Raw genomic sequence first — 22,062 nt, 5'->3', positions numbered from 1 at the left:
CAGTGGGGTCCAGCTGTCCTCCCACCCCCTCAGCTGGAAAATGTGAGTGCTGCTGGTATGACTCAACGTCAAGTTTCCGTGCTGCAGGCTCTCGAGTTACCTCCAGGACGGGGTTGGATTGTAACAGGCGGTCCTTCACTGTTTCGACCTGCTGGCTGGCTGGACAGGTCATGGCGTAGTACTGCAGGATCTTCTTGGTGGCCTCCGTTTTGCCAGCCCCGCTCTCCCCGGAGATCAGAATACACTGATCCTTCCTCTCGGTGCGCAGGGAGCGGTACGAGTTGTCTGCAATAGCGTAGCTAAGGGACAATGACAACCAGGCGTTAGTTTGGTGAAGGGCAGAACTCCTCAGCTAAGACTATCCCCCAGTACGAACTCTGGCAGGGACACCTCGAAAAGAAGGATGTGTCCATGGGCTTAGTAAGAGCATTCCGCTTCTGCACACTGGTGACGACACAGGAGACTGCTGTGAACATCTCTATGCACATCTTAACCACTGAGTCAAGTTTCTGCAGGGTGATAGCACAAATCTATCAAATTCCTTTTAAAACTGTTCTTCTGACTCTGACAAGAAGAGTTGCTGCAGAAGACGACTAAACGGTGCAGATAAACTTATTTTTCTAAATATACATGATCTCTCAACACTGGTCCTGCAGGACAAAAAGGCTTTACATTCAGGAAATGCCTTGTTTTCCATCCATCTTTATTCGAGCTTATCTTTTAAGTGACGATGCTGTCCTGGTTTTGACTGGGACAGAGTTAGTTTTTCTTTTTGGCATTCTTCTCATCACAAATCCCACAGTAAATCCAAAACACAGAGCTCGTCTAGCTGCTGAAAAGAAAAACTAACTCCGGCCCAGTCAAAACCAGGAGAGGCACACTCAGAAGGTCACAACTGCACTTTGCTATTTGGGAGGCTCCAGAACAGCCCAACCTCTTGCAGCTTCTCTTGGATTATAGGAAGAGTGGGATAAGCAGCACAGACTAAGAAGCATCCTGCCCGCTACATAAGCTCCCACCCAACTTGGGCCAAGCACTACCCAAAATACCAGACGGTTCTTCCTGCCTGCACACAGCCAGGGTTTACTGCTGCTGGCCCTGGACCTCTGCTACTTCCTTCGCTGCTTCTTTTTTCTGTTCTCTTTTCTTCCCCGCGACAGACCAGACAGGATCTTACACCAAGAATCACACACACTTTTATAACACCAGGGAGCAGGAGGATGAGTGTGGTGGCAACTGCTTGCAGAGGGAGAGAGGAAAAGAAGGAGCAGATGGATGCAATGGTAGAGGATAAAAGAGGAGCATTAGCCCTTCAAAACGTGCTCATGTAATAAGACCTCCATAACAGTATTTGCAGCTGTCTTACATGTGGTAATCAAGCAGATATCCTGTCTTCATACACTTGACTACCTTTTAGTAGCTCTTTTTTTTTTTTTTAAACTCTCATGCTGTGAAATTAATTAGAAATAATCACACCAAAATAACAGCCATGGCCTTCTCAAGTCTATTAATACTGGTGTTGCCTTAGCACCAAACGAGCTACCTAGCAACACAACTGCACGCTTACCCCACTAAAGTCATCGAGTCCTCCTATTCCCATCCAAATTCTGTCTCTGGAGCATTTTGAAAACAGCTGAATAAATGTAAATTTAATTTAAATTTTAAGAACTGCCCCTAGACTGTGTGTGTTTACTGGGAGATTTTACAGCACTGTAAGTTCGAGCAGAACTGTAAGTTCATGCATGCCACATACAGAATCACTTTACTTAATGATGTTTATGGTCCCATTTGTAGTCACCATCCCTGAAACCCCTGCCAGGGGGCTATAAATAGGACAGGATGTGACAGATCACTCTGGGAAGCATGCTGTGTTTCCAGCCCATACAGATAACTTTTCTCCTTTGAATGACTACGTGTGACGCACTTCCCAGAGCACCCACCACTCAGGCCTAGCCTTAAACTACTTTGACACTGGAATAGCAATCTTGGAAGTATTTTGGCTTTCTTGCTTCACTTTAGAATAAGAGAAAGAGGAAAGAAGACACCTGGAATACTGTAAAAGGAGAAGCAGAGTACTAAACTACAGAGCATTTCAGTGCTCCTCAGAATATTCTTAAATGCATAAAAAAATCAAATAATTTAACGTGAATAATCAAATAATGTAATTTTTTTAATGGAACGATAAAAACAGTTAATCAAAAATGTTTTCCCAGTCGGAGCAGCACTGGTATGTGGCACCGCAGTTCTCAAGGGTTTACTTAAGAGCTGCACATTTTACGGTTTCATACGGGACTAGTCAAAACAAGAAAGAGCCCAAGAAATAATCAGCGACTTTGTGATTTAAGTCACTCTGTGTAGCACCTACAGGAACCACAGCAGAGATGCTCAGCGCTCCACGTGAGCACTGCCAGCACGCTCAGCCCTGTACCGACTGCACACAAACAAACAGGCAGCCATGCTCCCAACGATGTTCCAGAGTCACAAAATTCTCACCTGAGGCCCAAGAAGCCCTGGAGAGCGCCCTGATCCCAGACAAAAGCGGCTGCAGCTGGACCAGGCCTGCCTGGAAGGCAGGACGGAAGGTAATCAAAAGCAGCGTGGCCAGCAGGTCAAGGGAGGTGATTCTGCCCCTCTACTCTGCTCTCGTGAGACCCCACCTGGAATACTGAGTTCAGCTCTGGAGTCCCCAACATAAGAAGGACATGGAGCTGCTGGAGGGAGTCCAGAGGAGGCCACGAAGATGATCCGAGGGCTGGAGCACCTCTGCTATGGAGACAGGCTGAGAGAGTTGGGGCTGTTCAGCCTGGAGAAGAGAAGGCTCCGGGGAGATCTTATAGCAGCCTTCCAGTGCTTAAAGGGGGCCTACAGGAAAGCTGGAGAGGGACTTTTTACAAAGGCATGTAGTGACAGGACAAGGGGCAATGGCTTTAAACTGAGAGGGAAGATTTCAATTAGATCTAAGGAAGAAATTTTTCACTCAGAGGGTGGTGAGGCACTGGAACCGGTTGCCCAGAGAAGTTGTAGATGCCCCTTCCCTGGAAGTGTTCAAGGCCAGGTTGGATGGGGCTTTGGGCAACCTGATGTAGTGGAGGGTGTCCCTGCCCATGGCAGGGGGGTTGGAACTAGATGATGTTTGAGGTCCCTTCCAACCCAAACCATTCTGTGATTCTGTAACCGCCGCAGCAGCAACAGTGTGCAAGCAGGAGTTGAGGGGGAGCCAGGGCTGGGGGGGAGGCCGGACAGCCCACGGCCGGAGCTGCTGGCTCCGCACCCTCTCCAGCTGCTCCAACAGCAACTGCCTGATGCTGACGCTGACTTACGCCGCTGCCACCTACTTTCTGGGGGCAGATCTCTTTTTTGGGGCACCTGCACGTAGACACGATGTATTGACACATCTAGATCAAGGAGAGAACTCTGAAGGCAGGGTTTTTCAGGTTTAACCGTCCCCCATATAGGTCTACACAAAAAGCCTGAAAAACTATAAAAATAACATTTTTATCGTAACAAATGTAACTTCAAACGTTCAGACTTTCCCAAATGATGGTGTTTCTCTTCCTCTCTGTGCTTGCAGCGTGTTCTGTTTTGCTTACTCTCCTGGGCTACGTGCCAGTAATAAGAAACAGTCCAAACAGTTCACTCAAAAATAATATCATTTACTCTTCCAAGATCTCCTTTAAAAAAAAAAAAAAAAGGCACAAAAATCCTCCAAGAGGTGCTCAGAATTTGGCCCTTGGTACTGAAATACAACATTTTGGAGCCAAATGTCCTTGGCTCTCAGTCATCTTTCTCTTTCAGTCTGACAAAAAAATTCAAATGTTTTCAAAAATAACTTTAAACCTCAAACTTTTTTTTTTTTTTTTTAAATGAGAAATTGGGAATGCTCACCAGGCCAGAGCGTGTAAATAAATACATTCCTTGTTCCAACAGGCTGATGGTATCTTAGCAACAAGGGAAATACCAGATAAATATTGGTCAGGCAGTAACAGCAGAGGTAGGAAAGAAACCACCACACATATAGACACACTCTTTCCCCTAGTTAGCCCTACGCTGGACGAGCGATGTAGCAGCAGGGGAAACTCACAGCCTGGACACGCAGACCCCGAGTAACCCTGGAACAATGAACTCCTGTCCTGCCAGGGCTGGGTAAGCAGTGCTGTTCCTCCAGCCAGGAAGGAACCAACTCCCTTTCCAAATACTGCTCTGCAAAGGCAACTCATCCTCTTTGGAGAGAGGAACAGGAATAGAAAGGGCCGCACACCACACCCTCCGAAGGATCCTTCATATCCCTACGATTTTTTGTGCTGCATCTGGGACATGGAAAAGTCCTAACTGATTGTTTTCATATGTCATTACGGCACATGCCTGCGTGGGAATGGCACGAACAGCACTGTTTACCCACAGGCCACTCACAGGTGAGGAGAAACTTCATAGAAGCTGACACCACGGTATCGCTCCATGTTCTGTTTACTGTAGATTTCCAGTTCCTTGTATGGATTAACAGACACCAGAACCGAGCCAATGTATGTCTGAAAGAGAGAACACAAAGTGGAGAGGTTATAGAAGGTCTGGCGGTGGATTCTCCGAGAGCCCAGGCTGCTCCGAAGGCCATATGTTGTTGACAAGGGCTGCCTGCAGCAGAGCGCTGGGGACGCTGCTGAGGGCTTCCAACAAGGCCGAGGGAGCTGCAGAAGTGACCTCTCGGCATAGTGAGAATAACACTGCAGGAGTTATGCTAGACATGCTATCCCTGCTGAAAAAACAGCACCTACGAACAGCTTGAACAAGCAAGAACTCTGGATTATTTCCGATATATCATTTGGGATCAAGTTCAAGCTTGGTGTTGCCAAAAGCCCACCACGGAGTGAATTCGTGAAACGGAAGAATGTTGTGCAAGTCGGATTTTCTGTGCTGGTAAGACCTGTAAATGCCAGCAAACCTCAACTGGAGCACTGCGATGAGTCCTCACATGTGTCAACACGACAGTGTCCCAGGCTCGTTCTGACACAAGCAACCATGGCCTATTAAAGCTGATACCATCATCTCTAAATCCAACTGCAGAGCAAAGCTACGGAATGTCCTCTGTAGCAAATGCCCCAATTCAGGTCTCAGATGAACACTTTGGCTTCTGTCACCCTGCTACTCACATAGATCAGATTCTCCTTGAAGCGCTTACGGAGATTTTCAATAAACGCCGCTTCGCTGGTGAAGTTCTCCAGCAGGACAAAATCCTGCACCCCGACACGGTCGCGGGCCGTCAGAGCGCTCTCCATGGTCAGTCGGATGCCGTTAGTCCCCGCTCCCTGCAACCAAAAGCAGAGGAAGTTGGGATATCCATGGTTTTGTACACAGCTGAGTCCACGAGAACGATTAATCGCAATTACCACGGACAACCTATGAACAGGAGAGGATATCAGAATAACCCCACTGCTGCTGAAAACGCCACTCAGTGTATACTGACACTTTATTAATTGGTTTATACTAATTGCTTTGATGGAAGACAAGCCAGCATTAGGGAAAAGTTATTGCTAAATTTCCAATCACTTTAAAGGAATCAATCAACCAAACAAGCATTTCATAATAAAACTTGGATTTCGTTTCCCAGGCATCCTTTAGCAGGAGACAGACTGAAACGTGTTCTCCTCTACTCTTCTCTCTCATTTCATAATGGGAAGTCGTTCCGAGGTAAGGAATCTTTTATGACTAATGATGATTCATGTCATGAGCAAACAGCTTCACACTGCTGACCAGTTTAAAAGCTTTAGCATGACACCGAATGGGAAACTTCTGGGAAAACTCAGAACTGTATGAGAAACGGGCATTTCTGCATCCCATGCCACCGTTACGAACTCAATGTCACAGACTGTGACACTAACATCTGTCATCCCGTGCATCAAGCCACTTCCCTGTCCCTCTTTTAAAGGTTGCATTTTCAATGCGATGCGGTTCGGACACAGCCATCTTTGGAAAACACAGGTCTGCTGGCTTCTTCCCTCAGCCTCACGCACTGGAAAAGGGAGAGGAAAAGTGCTCCCAGTGACTCAGTCGCTACCCACAGGAGAATTTCTACCCAATGGACGGACGATGGTGGAGGCACAGAAGTCAGAGACAGGAGATACAACGTATTAAACAATTTGCCTCACATCTGTCTGCATTTCCTCATCATATTCTTAAATCCTTCTTACTTTGCAAACTCCTCACAGCAAGCACCCTTCTCCTAAACCATTTCCCTAAAGCACTAACACATTTTGGACAATCTGTTGTTATATTCTGGGATGTTGCCATCACTGGCACAATGGCCACTGGAGCTTGCTCCTAAACGGGCTCACGCACTAACAGCAATACCCAGGCACTCTCTTCCTGTATTAGTGTTACAAACTGGGAACGCCAGATCCCTGCTGCAAAACCATCGTCCAGCCCCAAAACCCTGCACAACGACGTAGATGATTTTTGCTGACTCACGTTGTCAGGTAGTTCGTTTCTGCTCCTTCTCAAGATATAATAGTGGTCAGAGCACAGGGACCGATGGCATGCAGGGAAAAAAAAATAAACAACAACCTCGGTCAGAAGAAAATTTACCTTTAGTTTTGTTAAGTAGTAATAAAGGCAAGACCCACTGAAGTATAAAATTGGGCCCAAACGGGTGCAAATTCCCTCAGCCTGCAGTTGTTCAGACCTACCAACCATTTACAAATGCAGTTTTGCTTATCCTTAAGTTATAACTGGCTTCCTTCCCGAAAGCCCAGTGCCTGGACATAAGTGATTGCACAAAATTAGCAGCTTTCAGAAGGAAAAATTAGTTCCTACAACTTGCTATTAGGAAATTTCAAATCCAGATCCACTGTAATGGTTCAAACACCACAAAAGAAACATAATTTTAATTTCCCTTTTTATTTTTATTTTTATTTTTTTCCAATTAGTCTCACGGTCTGGAAGGCCTGATTGCTAAGCTTTGAAAGATCCAGTTTGGGAGGAATTCTGCAGATGCTGTCATAAGAAATCTTTCTAAAATGCCCAAAACTTTTCAAGTCAATTCCTCCACACCATCAGCAAAACGCTTTGCTGTCGTTTTCTACCCTCTGTGCCAAGGTGAAGAGGAAAGGGATAAACCCTGGAGAAGAAAGGTGGTGTGACAAAGAACAACATTGGCAAAAGAAATAGAGATAAATCACGTTCAAATAAACTCAGCCTAGAAATTAGAACCCTTCTATCGGAGCACAGCAATCCTGGAGCAGGTGCTAGGCAAGGTAATGGGAGCAAAGGCAAAACCAGAAGAAAATAACTAGTTTTCAAGCGGGCAAGTTTATGAATACAGTTTTAAAACACAGCTGCCTCAAAAATGACTTTGGAGAAACTTCCACCCTGGCGCAGTTAATCCAAGTTTATATAATCCTAAAGCCTTTCACAGAAAACGTCACTTAGCAGTTTCAGCAGCTCTTTCATCAGCCACTCCCTCCCGCTCAGGACGAGCTGATCCCAGCTGCACACATCCAGCCGAGGGAAGAAGCCATCTATCCTACTTACAACACAGAAAACTGCGCTTCGGCCGCGTCCGCTGGGACAGGCATTTAAGGCTAAGTAGCTTTCAGCTTCCTCCACGCTTTTTCCCTTCTCATTCAACTCCAACCCCTCTCCGTGAGAACAAATTTTCAGCGCTTTTTTTTTAATAAAAAACAACGCAAAAGTAAATACAACTTGTCAGCAATAATTAAATGTGACCAGTTGACAGGACACAGTCAGATTCTCCAGAATATAAACTTTAATCACAGTGTTGTACCCTCCCAAGCCTAAGTTCAATGCAAATAGAAACGTCAGTCACAAACCACAGCTCAGCAATATGCACTTCTCTGTGCCAGCATTTGCTCATTTGCTGTATTGCTTATGTCTGAGTCTACCATCAACTTAAAATGGCAACATTAACTATTTGACTGCCAATAACTTTGACAGACGCAATGGAAAAGGAGGTGAAAATCAATTCTTTTTGCAAAATGGAAATAGAACAGTCATGCAGAAGGAAGAAAGTGGGGAAGAAGACACCATTTAGAAGAAAATAATCACAATGACGACCATATGTTCCTACCAAATGATGAGTGTGACAGTGAGGCACTGAATAAATTAACTAAAATGGTGGTTATTTCATGTTAGCAGGCAGACATCAAATCTGGTGGCTGTAAATTAATGCTAGAAAACCCAGTCTGGGGGGTTAAATATGTCACAGTGAAGCTAATTAACCATTACAGCAGCTTGCCTATGGTCAGGACCGGCTCCCTTAGTTTTTGCAGTGGATAGATTTATCTCTGCCAAAACGCCTCTAGCTGACGTAGAGTTCATTTACAACATCCCCTGCTCCGTGCTGTGCAAGAGATCAGCTTGGACAACTCTGAAAGCCCTGTGGCAGGAGGTATGCATTCCAGATAATTAGGAGAATATAAGCTGTGAAGGTCTGATTAGACCCTTCCTTGTGAAAATCGGTTTTCCTTAAAGCTGCTGAGAGAGCACAGTGGTAGACGAGCCGTTCTGACATTGAGAACACAGGCAAAAGGACTGTCCCACCTGCCCTCCATGCAGCTGCACCCTTTGGCTTTCACTAGCCCTGGTACTTGTGCAATAAACTGGACTGGAAATCTGACATGGATTAAAACTAACTTAGAGGGAGTTGTTTATTATTTTAATCCAGGTCATCTTCCCACACTGGTTCCATGCATAATCACTGGCAATGGCCAACAGACACGGTGGCACAAGGTTGGGAACCACAGCAGAGCCGGGCAGGAGCAAGCATTTCGGCAGCAGGACCAGTTACTGCCATTTTTAAGTGCTTCTGAAACCACCACCTAAGAGGCAAGTTAGGAACTTGGAACCAAATGGGAACACATCCCCTCCTTTGGACTTCGCCTCCTCGGCACGTGTTCACGCAGGTAACTGCCTGTCTCTGAGCCCAACCAGTGCAAATCACCAAGCCAACAAAAACAATGACCAGGAAAAAAGCAGCTGGTATTTTTCTGTCCATGTAGTGAGCTGAATCACCTTACCATGGGATCAAGGCGTCAGACGCAGGGTAAGGAGGAAAGGGAACACAGGTTTCCTTTTGACAGTAACAGGTAGTTAAGTCAGCTCCACCATGAGCAACTTCACCCTGCCTACAGGAATCAAAAGGAGGATCAGCCTCAGGATCCCAACCTTTGTAGGATACACCACGCTAATGCCACACCCAGCACAGGCTGCAAACAGGGAATTGCAAAAATCTGAGCAATCTCCATCTGATCTGGGTGCCTGTGGGCTTAGGAGTGCCTGTGCCTTCAACCAAACTGGCCTTTCGTCCCACACTAAAATCACTGCCCTAATGGTCACTCCTGCTTGAGAGAGCACAATGCTGACTTTTGCCACTGCGTTTCTCAAACCCACCCCAAGGTACAGTTCCAAGGGACTCATTCCCACACTATTTTAACCCACTCCATGCTTTTAATCTCTTCTCCAGAGCCACCAGCACAACAGTGGCTCACTGCCAGGAAAGGAAAAGCCCTCACCCCTGAATGGTGGGGACCAAGCCAGTGCAATTACCAAAGCGGTACTACTTCCACATGCCTTTTTCTTCCGTATGATTACATTTTGAGAAAGACTTTCAGCTGGCGTAAATTGGTGCTGCTGAATGCAGCCTGCAGAGCCAGGTTTACGTTGGCTGAGGTTCCAACCTTTCTTTGTGTTCATACAAGAGTCAACAAGACCAGAAAACACCCTTCACAAACAGCTCCTGGGAGTACAAAAGCACTCAAGACTATACCAAAGAGTTTCCTAAACTGAACTAGTAACTCTCTGACATGGTATTGTGAAGGTGTAAACAAATATTTTCCTTTTAAACTAAATGCCAAAGTGTGATAAAGACTTTCCTCTGCTTAGGACTTGGAGATCTAATACACTTCAAATCCTAAAACAGGACCTTTTGCTCTAAACAACAAAATCCAAAGTTTTCGAGTCACACAGTTCAGTCTCAGCACATCGGGGAAATTTTCTTTTGTGATGGAAGGTGGAGGGCAACTCTGCCATGAGCACAGGAGTTCAGGGCTGATGTGAACTGATGTGAAACTCTCCTCGCTGCTTTGTCCATCAGCTGGTCTACGGCCATGCAATAGCCAGTAGCCCAACATGCGTACACATGAAGGAGGTTTTTTACACCAGAATTTCCCAGTCTTGATTTTCCCAGAGGGGTACCTGAACAGTCAGTGCTGGTGCAGCAATCCCAGACACAAGTGCTGCTAACTGGAGAGAGAACAGGCAGCACCTGGCGGCTCTGGCTACTCTCATTCCTTCCCGGAGCATCCATGAGTGATGCATGTGAAAGCACCTGGAGCTCTCAAAGTCAATTGTATATTATGGAGCAGAGAAGCTTTATAATCATCTGATTTAGAAAGAAAAGTCACACAACATAAACAAGGTGTCTAGATCTAAAAAGGTATGTTTTATTATTTTCCTCTGACAATGCATTTTCACCAATTAGCTGGAATGCATCCAGTAGATCTGCACCAAAACAACCACAGAAAGCAGGTGCCCTATGGAAGGAGCAGGCATCTTTATCTTGGTATCAAGCGAAAGATGATTGAGCTGCAGCTTCCAGAAATAGTTACAAAGCCAGGAGCGGAAGGAGCAGGCAAGAACGAAATGAGAGTGGGAAGGGAAATTCCGATTAGATTCTGGAAGACAATAAGAAGTCTGAACCAAGACTGAACTTCTTGTGGGGAGGTGGCAGTTAAAATACATTTGTCTCCTGGATAGTATGACATTCCTTACTGCCATGCCAAAGCTGCAGGAAGAAAAAAAACCCTCTGATTTCTACTCCACTCTACAGTTTGGGAAAGGGTTTGGATACAGCATGGGCTAGACAGCAGAGCAGACAAAAATCAACTATTTTATCCAGAGCCTCAATTCCTGAGGTGCAGAATGGGATAGCTCTTCTTTCCTTCTACAAGGAGAAAGAAAGCAATAATGAAAACAACTGAGGTGGACCTGGACCAAGGGATCTTTTTCAAGCACTTGCCACCTGCCAGCGAATCCCTGACAGACTGAAGCGCAGCCACTCAGGATCCTCCTCCCTTTTGCCACACTGAACGTTAGCTGCACATTTTGGACACAAAAAACTGTTAGTCAACAGCTGGGTTGGAAAGATAGCTCCCTGAGAGGCAGCTCCGTATCCCACAGAAAAATCCTCTGCAACTAACCATGTGGATTTATCTGCGCTTTCTGAAGCCATCTGAGCTCAGACGATCATTTATATGAACCAAATCTCATGTAGTGGACTTGTTTAATGAAATAACGTAATAACAAAATGAAATGTTTTATTTTGCTTTTAATTATGAAGAGTGCAGTATCTCCCACAAGGTGGTAAGATGTTCTGAGCAGACAACTTGAGAAAAATCAGAACTGTCAGATCAAACAGGATCAAAACCAGATAACAACTCTGATGACACAGCCTAGGAGAATTAAAGGGAACAACTTCAACTTGCAAAAAAAGTTACCATGTCAGCAGCTGCCACTCAAGGACCATTTATAGCAGAATCAGTTTTTATTCTTGCTTCTTTTAGAGCAATACATCGCCAACAGAGGAATGTCTGGGGTCAGGGAGCACTTGCCCATGCTCAGAACCTGGTTCTCCCTCTCTGATACTTCCCTCCTAATCCCAAAACACATGTTGAATGGATTTAACTATGGAATACACTATTCAAAAAATATTAAGGAGAGAGAATTGCCACTTCCTTGACTAATTTCTGTAAATGATTTATTTTGAAGTCTTCCATATTTTAACTAGGAACAAGCCAGAATACATTAAAAGATGAAATAATCAGAAATGTAGGGTAAGCCAGCTTATTCTGCTCTCACAAAGATTCGCCACGTCCCCACTAGTAAATTACCTGGAAGTTAAAGTTCTGCCTCCCTCACTTTCCAAGCTACAGAACCATTTAATCTCCCACCCTACAATACAAGGCAGAATGGGAAATGTGAGCAAAGTACCCCACTGTGTGCATTAAGTATCTCTCATCACAGGTTGTGGGGAGTTAGAACTGTGAAAGCAAAAATTTAGTCTTTCGAGAAACAATAATGCAGGGTGTGGATGTTACTGCAATTAATTATGACTTAATATATTAAGCAATGACATTTGACACTTGCAACACTTAGAACAGTAAAAATTTATATTTAAGGAGCTCAAGTGTAAGTTAGAAATGCAAATTATGATAGACCAGAAACCAAAGAAAGCCACAGAGATTTGCAGGGCAAGTAAGTAATATCATTTGTTCAGTGTTTATAACAAAATTATATATTCTAGACTTTACTTTTTTTGGGGGGGGGAGGGGGTGGGAAGCAAGTTAGGAAAAAAGACAAGCAATTAGTAGTGAGAAGAAAAAGGTAGTTCTAAAAACTGATTTGAAGAAGAACAACGTTTAGTCCTAAGAAGGGATGCTGATACTTCAATCAACAAGCTAAGTATAAAACAGCAGCAAGAAAAATGAACTAGGCAAACCAGAAAGATCACCAAGGCTGGAAAAGTAAATACACTGGATTTCTATATTTAGGGAGCTGACACTTTTGCTCGGGAGCAGATGACACGAGGGGTTGGTAGTTAGAGGGTGTTGCTGATCACAGTACACGCAGCAGTTCCACCTGTGACCTCGGGTCACAGCCCTGTGCATCCCACAGTTGCTTCGGAACACAAACAGATGGCATAAAAAGCAAAAACTCTGGTCACTGCCCTTCAAGTAAATTTGGCCCCTGACTGCTAGGTCAGAGCGAGCAGGTGAGAGGGGAGCAGAAACCCAAATGCTGGTTTACAGGTAAGAATCACAGCACCTGCTTGCTCCCCCTGCCTCCAGCCTGCAGCAACGGGGCGCTGACCCCGCACCCTTATTCCCTGTTCTTCGATAACTGCTGCTGTATTCCCCTCCCGTGCACACATCCCCTCGGGTCTCACACCAGTACTCTTGCAGCTCTCTGGCCTTCCCCACACCAGACGCTCCCACCTTCTCCACTGGATTCCACACGCCCCACACAACGATTTCAGACCATTATGTCTTTCAAGATAGTAAAACTTTCCAAGCAGAACACGCACTCCAGTGCATTCCCAGGGCATGCGAAGGGCACTTCCACACCCACATGTTCTCAGAGAACATCAAGCACCACCCTAGACAACATCACCGCTGATCACCCTCTCACGTAACGCATCTGAAATCCTTTCTCTACATCTCCTGCTGTACAGTCCTCCATGCCAATAGACACTCAAAAGCACAAGCCTCTCGAGCACCATTCATCACTTTCAAACGTGCTGCCACAGGGAGGAACGAGGCAGGTCCTCCAGAAGCTCTGGGCTTCCCCTCATCACCAAGGCCTTTTCTCAGACTGTGGTCAACACCAGGCTATTTAGGAGAACACGCAAGGATCTCTAGATTGAGCAGATATGGGATACTCTGGTCCCAACACTTCTTCAACAGTCAGAATGCTTAAATCCACAGACATGATGTTTTCAACCCTTCCTTTCCTAAATTTGCTGAGTTTACAAATTAAAGCCTTGAACATTCTTATCCAGACAAAAACCCACATACATTCTTTTTCATAATGTTCTCTTATCCTTGACCTCAACATCTTCCAGTGTCAGTGAATTCCGTGGCCCAATTACGCACTGTATGAAAACAATCTTTGCATCTCTTTGGCAACTTTTAACTTAACTGAACATCCCTCCTCGTATTTTACAACACAGCAAAAGGTAGCTCGTGACCTGTCCTCTCTGTGGCACTACTGTATATTTATTTTTCTCCCCTCCTCTCTTACTCATCTCTTTTTTCCAGGTAACAATCCTAGTCATCTCAATCTTTTGCCACATACTGATTCTTCTAAGCTCCCAGTGGTTATCCTGCAATGCAGTACGCAGATCCAGGCTTTCTGGTTGCCACTAAAACACGGACAAAGTTTTGCTAAAGTAAATACACCCTGGAGGAACTGAGTGGCAATGAGTCCTTCAGCAGGTATTTCCTGCTGTTCCCCAGGGTGGCAGTCACAAGAGAAAGAAGCCCATGTCCCTGGGAAGGACACAAGCAGAGCCCAGCACCAGGACAGTACGTTCACATCCCCATGCCCCTTCCACCCAAGCAAAAGCTCCACCCTTTCTTCTCCCCTAACACAGTGCACGGCTTTCCCCCTCTCTTCCCACTTTCTCAATTCCCACCTTAGCTTCTTCCTCAAAACACGTACCTCCTGTTTTGTTTTTTTTTTTCCTATTTCAACCCCTTTCACGTAACTTTCCAATAAAGGGGTCTTAACAAGCTGAAGCATTTCACTTTCCTGCTGAAACCTTGGAAATTTATCTCCCTTCTTCTCTGACTAGATACACATCTGAAAGCTGTAAAATCACCAAAAGAGTTAAATAAATCTTACCGCGCCTCTGAACTTCATTTCTGCCTCCTGCCAGCTCCCGCGGCACTTGCAGAGACTTAGTTTAACGCTGCTGCAAAAAGCAGGAATCTGAGGACAAGTTCTCTCTTCTGTCAGTTGCCTTTTTTTTTTTCATGACATTTTCGGTGCAGCCAGAACTCCCTCCCTCCCACCAGCTCCTACTGGAGCATCCTGGAGAGGGCGTTTTCCAAGGAGAGAGAAAGGAACTCTCCTCCCTCCCAAAGAGGAGAGACCAACGGGCAGAGATCAAGAGCAGCAGCCCAAGAGAAGTCAGCTGTCCTCTGCCTGCAGCCTGCCTAGCAGAGTCCCCACTGCCCAGTGACAGGGAAAAACGGAAAGAAAAGTCATCACAGGCGCTGGAAGACCTGGTGCAGAGCCCAAACATGCAAAACCACAGCAAAGAGGACAGGAAGCAGTACGCTCCATTACTGCAAGTTTTGGCGCTGAAACAGCAGCAGCGGTACCAAGAGGGCTTCCCGAACCCACTCCAACCACAGCAAAATCTCCCGGGCTCACAATTACACCTGTCCTCACCACCACCCAGAGATAAGGGCATTCTGACCAAAATCAAAACCTATACGCAGACTTTGCGAGCATTAGGTGGAAAGTGAAAGGACGAGAGGCAATGGACACAAGCTGGAAGAAGTGAAATTCCAATGAGATATTAGGAAATTGTTTTCACAATAAGTGGTGTCAAATACTGGAACAGAGGCCCCAAGAAGTTGTGAAACTCCATCCTTGGAGATATTTAAGACTCAACCAGACAACGCCTGAGCAACTTGACCTAAACTGGCCCTGCTTTGGTGTGGGGTTGGACCAGAGATCTCCACAGGTCCCTTCCAACCTAAATTATTGACAGAATCATAGAATGGTTTGGGTTGGACGGGACCCTTAAAGATCATCTAGTTCCAACCCCCCTGCCATGGGCAGCAACACCTTCCACCAGATTGGGTTGCTCAAAGCCTTTTCCAACCTGGCCTTGGACACTTCCAGGGATGAGGCAGCCACAACTTCTCTGGGCAACCTGTCCCAGTGCCTCACCGCCCTCAGAGGGAAGAAATTCTATGATTCTATGAATTCATTTGCTCCTCGGTGGAGCTATGTGTCCATCCTAAAATAAATTACTGGTATAGCAAATAATGCTGCCTATCTGCTACAGAGAGCCCATTGCCCTGGCACAGGGCGCAGCCAAAGCACATTACCCTTCAGGTATTTCAGGTCACAAGTAGTTCACATAAGAGCACACAAAGCTGCTGTCTGGCAGCTGCACTGGAGGCCAAGCAAACCCTTGAAGGAGGTAAGTTCTGCCCTGAGCCAGGTGACTCTCCATTTCCAAGCATCAGTGACTAAAAAAATTAGTCAGCCATTTGATCTGACTGGTAGTAGCTAACGAAGAAGATGGGTGTCTGCCTACAAGTCTCACAACACAGATAACCACAATCTGCACACAGCACCTTGCCACCCGTTTCTCCTTTATACCACCCTCCTAACAGACCCCTCTCTTCAAGGGATCCGTAATATGGGACTCTACAATTAGCCAAGAACGTGACAAATGGCTACAAACTAGATGCAGGTAAAAAAGGCAACACACACAAGGCAAAACAGCGCAACCCTACGAGCTCACCCACTGAAATTTCAGAGGTTGTTTGCTCAAAACGCATGCAGCCACATCTGCGCAGAGCAAACATGAGCCTGATCCAAACTCAATGTCTAATTTTCCACAGGAACCTTATCAAAATTAATGGGAATATAGTCTTTCCTGCTGCACATGGTCTTCTGAAAAGAGTCTATTGCAGACTCTCTCTTGCACCTGCTCAAACACTTCTGAAACTTAGGTATCGCGCTGAAGTCACTATCACACTGAATGTCAGTTACCATCACCAGTTCACTACCATAAGTGGGTGAACAGAGGTGGCAAACTCAATAATGTCCTTTCATCATCATAACACTCTTTTGGAGGATTTTTTTTTTTTTTTAATCTTCTTTTCTTTTTACTTTTCTAAGTGGGGAATGCTTTTCTCATGACCATAAAAGAAGCAAGCAGAAACAAATCAATTCTCTTTCTCCAAAAAGGCCCTTAGGTGTATTAGTCTCAGATCAGACACGATTGCAGGACCCCAGGCAGCACGCAGCACTACTGAGTAAGCCCAACTCCATGTGTCTGCCCAGGACCAACATTACAAGCATCTCAGTTGTCAGAATCCATTCAAAGTGGTCCCGTGTGGCAGTTCATCACTCAAGTTTTGCAACACCAAAAGGCAGATGCTCTAACCACTGAACATGCAGGGCCATTCAATCATTCCCAAGCTCGACTGCTGATTTTTCACGACTGGCACTATCTGGAGTGAGCTCTGCTCAAAGAGGGTTGTTGTGTTTTTGGGTTTTTTTCTTATCAAAACACGTACTTTTCAAATTCTATTGGAGAAAAGGTAAAGTCAAGCTTTAAAGTAAAAAGATCTAAATCAAAAAGCTACTTGCTTTACTTTAAGGCTTTTAAAAGTAAAACAAGACTGTGCACGGGCACTACTCGGATAGGAGGCTATTTAAAACTCACGAAACGTAGCAGATGTTGTCAGTGGTTTGGTGCAGCGCTCCTCTCTAATTAGCTCTGACCCAAGGCATTGATCCCAGAGGTCCTGCACTGTGATGGATGACATTGGTCACAGAAAGAAGGTACCAGCAGTTTCAAGGATTTGTGATGAAGCTTGGGTAACAGCTCTGAAGAGAGCTGTGGTGCCACCAGCTCCTCTGCTCTCATCAGATTCTATTTTGAAAAATTTTTCATCGTACCTCTCAATTCTTGCACAACTATTTGGCACGATTTTTGTTCACTTCTTATCATCAACCAACCGAGGAGTTAGGTGAATTATTAACAGAGGCAGCCTCAGGACACATTTCAGAGGTGGGTTTAGCATTGGTCTATTTCAGAACATTGAAAGAAATAGACAATATTCCAAAGCCCTGCTCAGTGCAGGAGCACAGGTAAGATCAAAGGTAATCGAAGCTACATTTCCCAAACTGAGCCACGTTAGCCATTAATGAATCACAACAGCAAGCCCAGAGCCAGGAGTTTTCCAAGTATAATTAGAGCTGTAGCCTGGTGGCCCTAATTCTTCAGGAAGAGAATGTCAGTTCTCCATCGTAATTCCTCCAATCAGTCTATCTGTAGCCAAACAACAGAGTCAATAAAACTCACGTTACAATTTTAAGTGATGTATCAACAGAGTTATCTTCACATTAACAACTTCACCCTTCCCCTAGTTTACACCTCCTAACACTTCTCAGAACATGTCTCATCACTGAAAATGCCACGTTAAGAGGAGAATATATGAGAGCTCAATATTCAGAAGTTTGTTTGTTGGTTTTGTGGTTTTAGGTTTTTGGTTTGTTTTTGTGTTGTTTTTTTTTTTCTCCACATTTCCCTTGACATTTTATGCAAGAGAACTCATTTATTTATTCACTGGGAAGACCTTTACTCAAAACATTTTTTTTTTTTTCTGCAGTCAAACTACTGCCTCACCTCACTGCTGGTGAGGAAAACACTCCTGTGTGTGGGTTAGCCTAAATTGGGAGCGGAAAAAAGGTCGTAATTGGAAAGCAGAGATAACCAATATAGTTTTGATTTAGAACATCTTGATCCTGGACTACTAAGGTGATAAAACCAGGCTCTTCCTTTCCAGCAACAGAGCCCAGCCCTTGTCTGTGATTTCTGCTGAGGATGGCTGGCTAGGTCTGCACCACTACTACAGGCAACCACAGGCAGAGGCATGAAGCAAGTTTTCCAAGCCTCACCAGTTAGAAGTGACTCATACAAACCCCGGATTAGAGCACTGGGATTGCTCTGCTCGTTGCTGATAAGCAGCTGATTCCCTGCATACAATTTCACATTCAAAGCACGGGGACTGGAAACCTTTCCTGTCAGCCCTGCTCCGACGGGCTCACAGAGCAGTGCATGACTTGCTAAGCTACACCCCCAGCAGTGGCTCTACTGGGAAAAAAAAAAAAAAAAAAGAGTTTGGCCCCGTGAAACTGGCATCAGCAAACCCATCTTCCTTCCCCTCTGCTGTACAGACTCCACTGCACGACACAAATCGGGAGGTAAGAGGCACTGGCTTGGGATTATGCTATTCAAAAATCCGCGTGGATCACATCTGCGTTACTCCAAAAGCAAAAGCAGTCAAGCGTATCTATCAATGCATACCTTTTTTCTAGATTTTTATAATATTCATTATTTCTGCCTTGTAAAAGAACTACAGAATAACACACATTCCATAATTAGAAAGCACTTGGCAAAGATACCATGGGAAGTAAACCACCCCAAACAGGCCAGGAATTTGAGAGCCCTTCCTCTTGCAGGTCAGAGGAATGTCTTAAATAAAAAAATAGAAAATGTCTTTAACCTATCACATGTGTCCTGCTGTCCAGACTATACTGACCTAAAACTGATTAAAACTCCTCGCATTCCTAAGACACCCTATAGCAGAAAGTGGAGGTTCTGAGGGACATTTGGCCCATTGCTTCGGAAAAAAGCCCTGTCCCAGCAGAGGATGAACATTTGACTGCACAATAAATGGACAAATCAACATCCTGCCAAAGAACCAACACTAAATATTGTAACAAGCTTGACAACAAGGCAGACCCTCTTCCCCACACCATTAGCTCTGCTAAGAACTGACTGTTTTCTACCATCTTTTTGTTTGTACTGATGCATCTCCTCTTTCCTCATGCAGAGAGTGGGCCAGCTGTCTCCCAAACAAGTAGTTAGGAACAGAAGCCTGGACATAGGACATTGGTCCTCGGAGACACAGCATTCCTGGTCAGTTATGAGACTGCAGACCTATAAAGGTTAAATCAAAAGCCCACTATACTCACTGAAAAGGTGTCTCAAGATGGTAAAGTTCTTTAATTTTACTGCAAACTTCATGACATCACGAGTTCTCTGAATTCTCCGATTCTGCGTGAATGTGTTTGCACGATTATAGACAAACGCTTAAAAATGATAGGTGTGGCCAAGAGGGTTCAAAAACCAGAAGACAAAGAATATTTAAATAACTATTTCTGATTCTAATTTATGCTTTATAATGCCTAAAACTGTCAATACTGGTTTTGTTTGTTTCAAGAAAGGTTCAACAGTGAGAACACTAAACACCTCTTCTTCCCAAGCTTGGTCTTTCATAAATAAATGAGAATATTACAAAAAATGAAGATGGAGAAGCACACCTCTCCTTGGACTCCTACACCTTCTCTCTAGGTGCTGCTCACTATTTTGATACCTCTGATGCTAGATGTTTGAGAAGCGGCAGACTAAAAGCACATATGCAGCCCTAGTATTTAGTTATGGCTCCCGCACACACACAATAATTCTGGGTCTGTGACGTGAGTGAAAACCGAAACTGGGTTAATCTAACAAATTAAGATAAATTTTCCTTGTTGTTGCTCTCTGCTGAGCCAGTGAACCAGAAATGGATGACTGGCTTTGACAGTGACCATCAGAACAACGTCCCACTTTATAATTACCCGATGCCTTTAATGTGATGCCAGTTTGTCTGATGCACGTGGCCACCCTCACCCCGTCCCACTCGCACGCTGCCCTGTGTTATGGCTCTGTCGGTTGTTTTACAGGACTGCACGACAATCTTCAGCTGATTTTTACAAACACACCCTACCCCTTCTGAATCCAACAGGGACTGATGAACTAACATCAACAGCAAAGAGTTGAAAACCAACAGTTAATTCAGTTTGATTGCTTTGCCCTTACATTGATACAAGGATTTTAAGCAGCTCCCCTGCAGAGTCTGTGGCAGGAACAAGAAGAGCCCTTTTGACGGAGCTGTTAATACAAACAGCCTGACTCAGTTCAGCTGATGTGCATTCCTCCCAACTGACTTTCTAAACAGTCCCTCCCAGTGGCAGGACCTACATCTTCCTTTTAAGGGGAAAAAATGTTTTCACAGGAAAAATTAAGTGTTCAAAGCCTGTGCATATCTCTGTGCTTTCCGTGACCAATCTCTCCTTTAAAACCACGTTCTTGTTGCATGCAAAACAAAAACTCCTCTCTCCTTATATAAAGCTGTTCCTCTTTTTTCTAACACAGCCATTAGCTTCCCGTCAATACTCTGGCAGACCCAGGTGAAACACCCTATCATATTACTTTTCATACAAGCCAACATCAAAAAGAGAATTTGTTTTCCAAAGCACTAGAACAACTAAACCTAAGAGAGAAAAACATGGCTGAGAAAGAACAGCCAAAACCTACAGGCTCCACACAACGCTTTACAGCTCACATTGGTGGCTGACAGTTCCTATTCCTTCAAATTTCTTTTTCTGCATTTCTGAAAAGAGGCTTAGTGTTAGAAAGGGATTAAGACTGGAAAGCAAATCATAGCAAAAACTTCTTGTTCTAGAGACACTAGATAAAGAAAGAGTGAACACCGGTGCTTTGCCTGCATGTTAGATGAAGGAAACAGGATTTCCCTCTGTTACTCCCTGAGCAAGATCCCAAGGAAATGTTTCTAATAATAGGAAATTACTATATAAGGCCAGATCAGCACTAAACTGTTTGCAGGCTGGAAAAGAAGAACATACAGGAGTACCGAGGAGGGACACAACCGGCAGAGCAGAGCTCTTCACACATCGACGCTCTCCAGCAAGGCAGCATGGAGCAACCTGAGGTCCCCCCTCCATAGAGCTGGACAGCATTTAACCTGTGACTCTCCTCTCTTGAGCAGAGAGGGGCCTCTCCCACAGCCCAAAATAGAAAACTCAATGTATAAATTAGAGCTGCTACGTCCTTTTTCTATCATGGCCTTACTTTTCTTCATGGGAGGAAAATGACAGAACGAATTTTTAAATCTACAAAATAGCGCCTGCAAAGCCAGGCTGAGCACATCTCCCATATGGAAAGGGCAGGAAAAGACACAGCCACGTCACAAAGCATGACGTGGCCAGTGCTCATGCAGAAGGAAGGCTGACAGCTCCCCTACCTGCCCTTCCCGGGCAGGAGATCCATGGAGCACAACAGTTCGCTGCTGCGTTTTGTGAACTGGGCAGCGCTCTCATTTTGTTTTAAACTGTAGAGAAGTTGGGCACCTGTGGAAGGAGCCACTTCACTTACTTTTTAAAGCATTCCCACATAATTGCACACACTAATACCTCGCAGGCCAACTGCTTCAGCAGCGGCCGCGTGTGACTAAAGCACGCTGCGTACATCTCAGCAGAACCGTCAGACCGACTGTCTGGAGCTGTACCCGTACCTCCCATGCCCACTTTTTACTGTCACTTCAGCAGACACAAAACCTGCATGCCCAGTTAAAGACAGATTTTTCCTCCTTCTTACACAAATGAAAGGGAGTTCCTACAACGCTCACAAAGACCTCGTTTGGATAAAGTGATGTAACTGGAACATTTCCGTGTGATCTCCAGCGAGGGGTATCTTTCCATCTCCGCTTTGTCTTTGGACAAGGCCAGAAGCTCTCAGCTCCCACTGCAGAGAAGCTTGCTGAGCAAACAGTCTGACAGTCCCATAGCTGCCACAGAAATGAGTACAATATACATTCCTAGACAGGTTTATCCCCCAGAATTTTTTTCTGACAGCAAGAGATGTTTGTGACAAAACGTACAAATAATTTTGTATCT

At 45.0% G+C, this 22,062-nt stretch overlaps 1 protein-coding gene across 1 annotated transcript in view; it reads right to left on the bottom strand.

The window, feature by feature from the left end:
* Window positions 1-22,062, bottom strand: part of MYO1C (myosin IC) — a 46,683-nt gene that overhangs the window by 18,549 nt on the left and 6,072 nt on the right. Inside the window, exons 2-4 of the mRNA XM_086624384.1 lie at window positions 5,145-5,296; window positions 4,411-4,526; window positions 101-299 (exon numbers count right to left, since the gene is read on the bottom strand). Of these exons, the coding sequence (XP_086480510.1) occupies window positions 101-299; window positions 4,411-4,526; window positions 5,145-5,296 (467 nt within the window). The remainder of the gene's footprint in view (window positions 1-100; window positions 300-4,410; window positions 4,527-5,144; window positions 5,297-22,062) is intronic.

Source organism: Tauraco erythrolophus, chromosome 21, assembly GCF_009769465.1.
Source record: "Tauraco erythrolophus isolate bTauEry1 chromosome 21, bTauEry1.pri, whole genome shotgun sequence".
Taxonomy (NCBI): domain Eukaryota; kingdom Metazoa; phylum Chordata; class Aves; order Musophagiformes; family Musophagidae; genus Tauraco; species Tauraco erythrolophus.
This window is presented reverse-complemented; position numbering and strand designations above follow the sequence as displayed.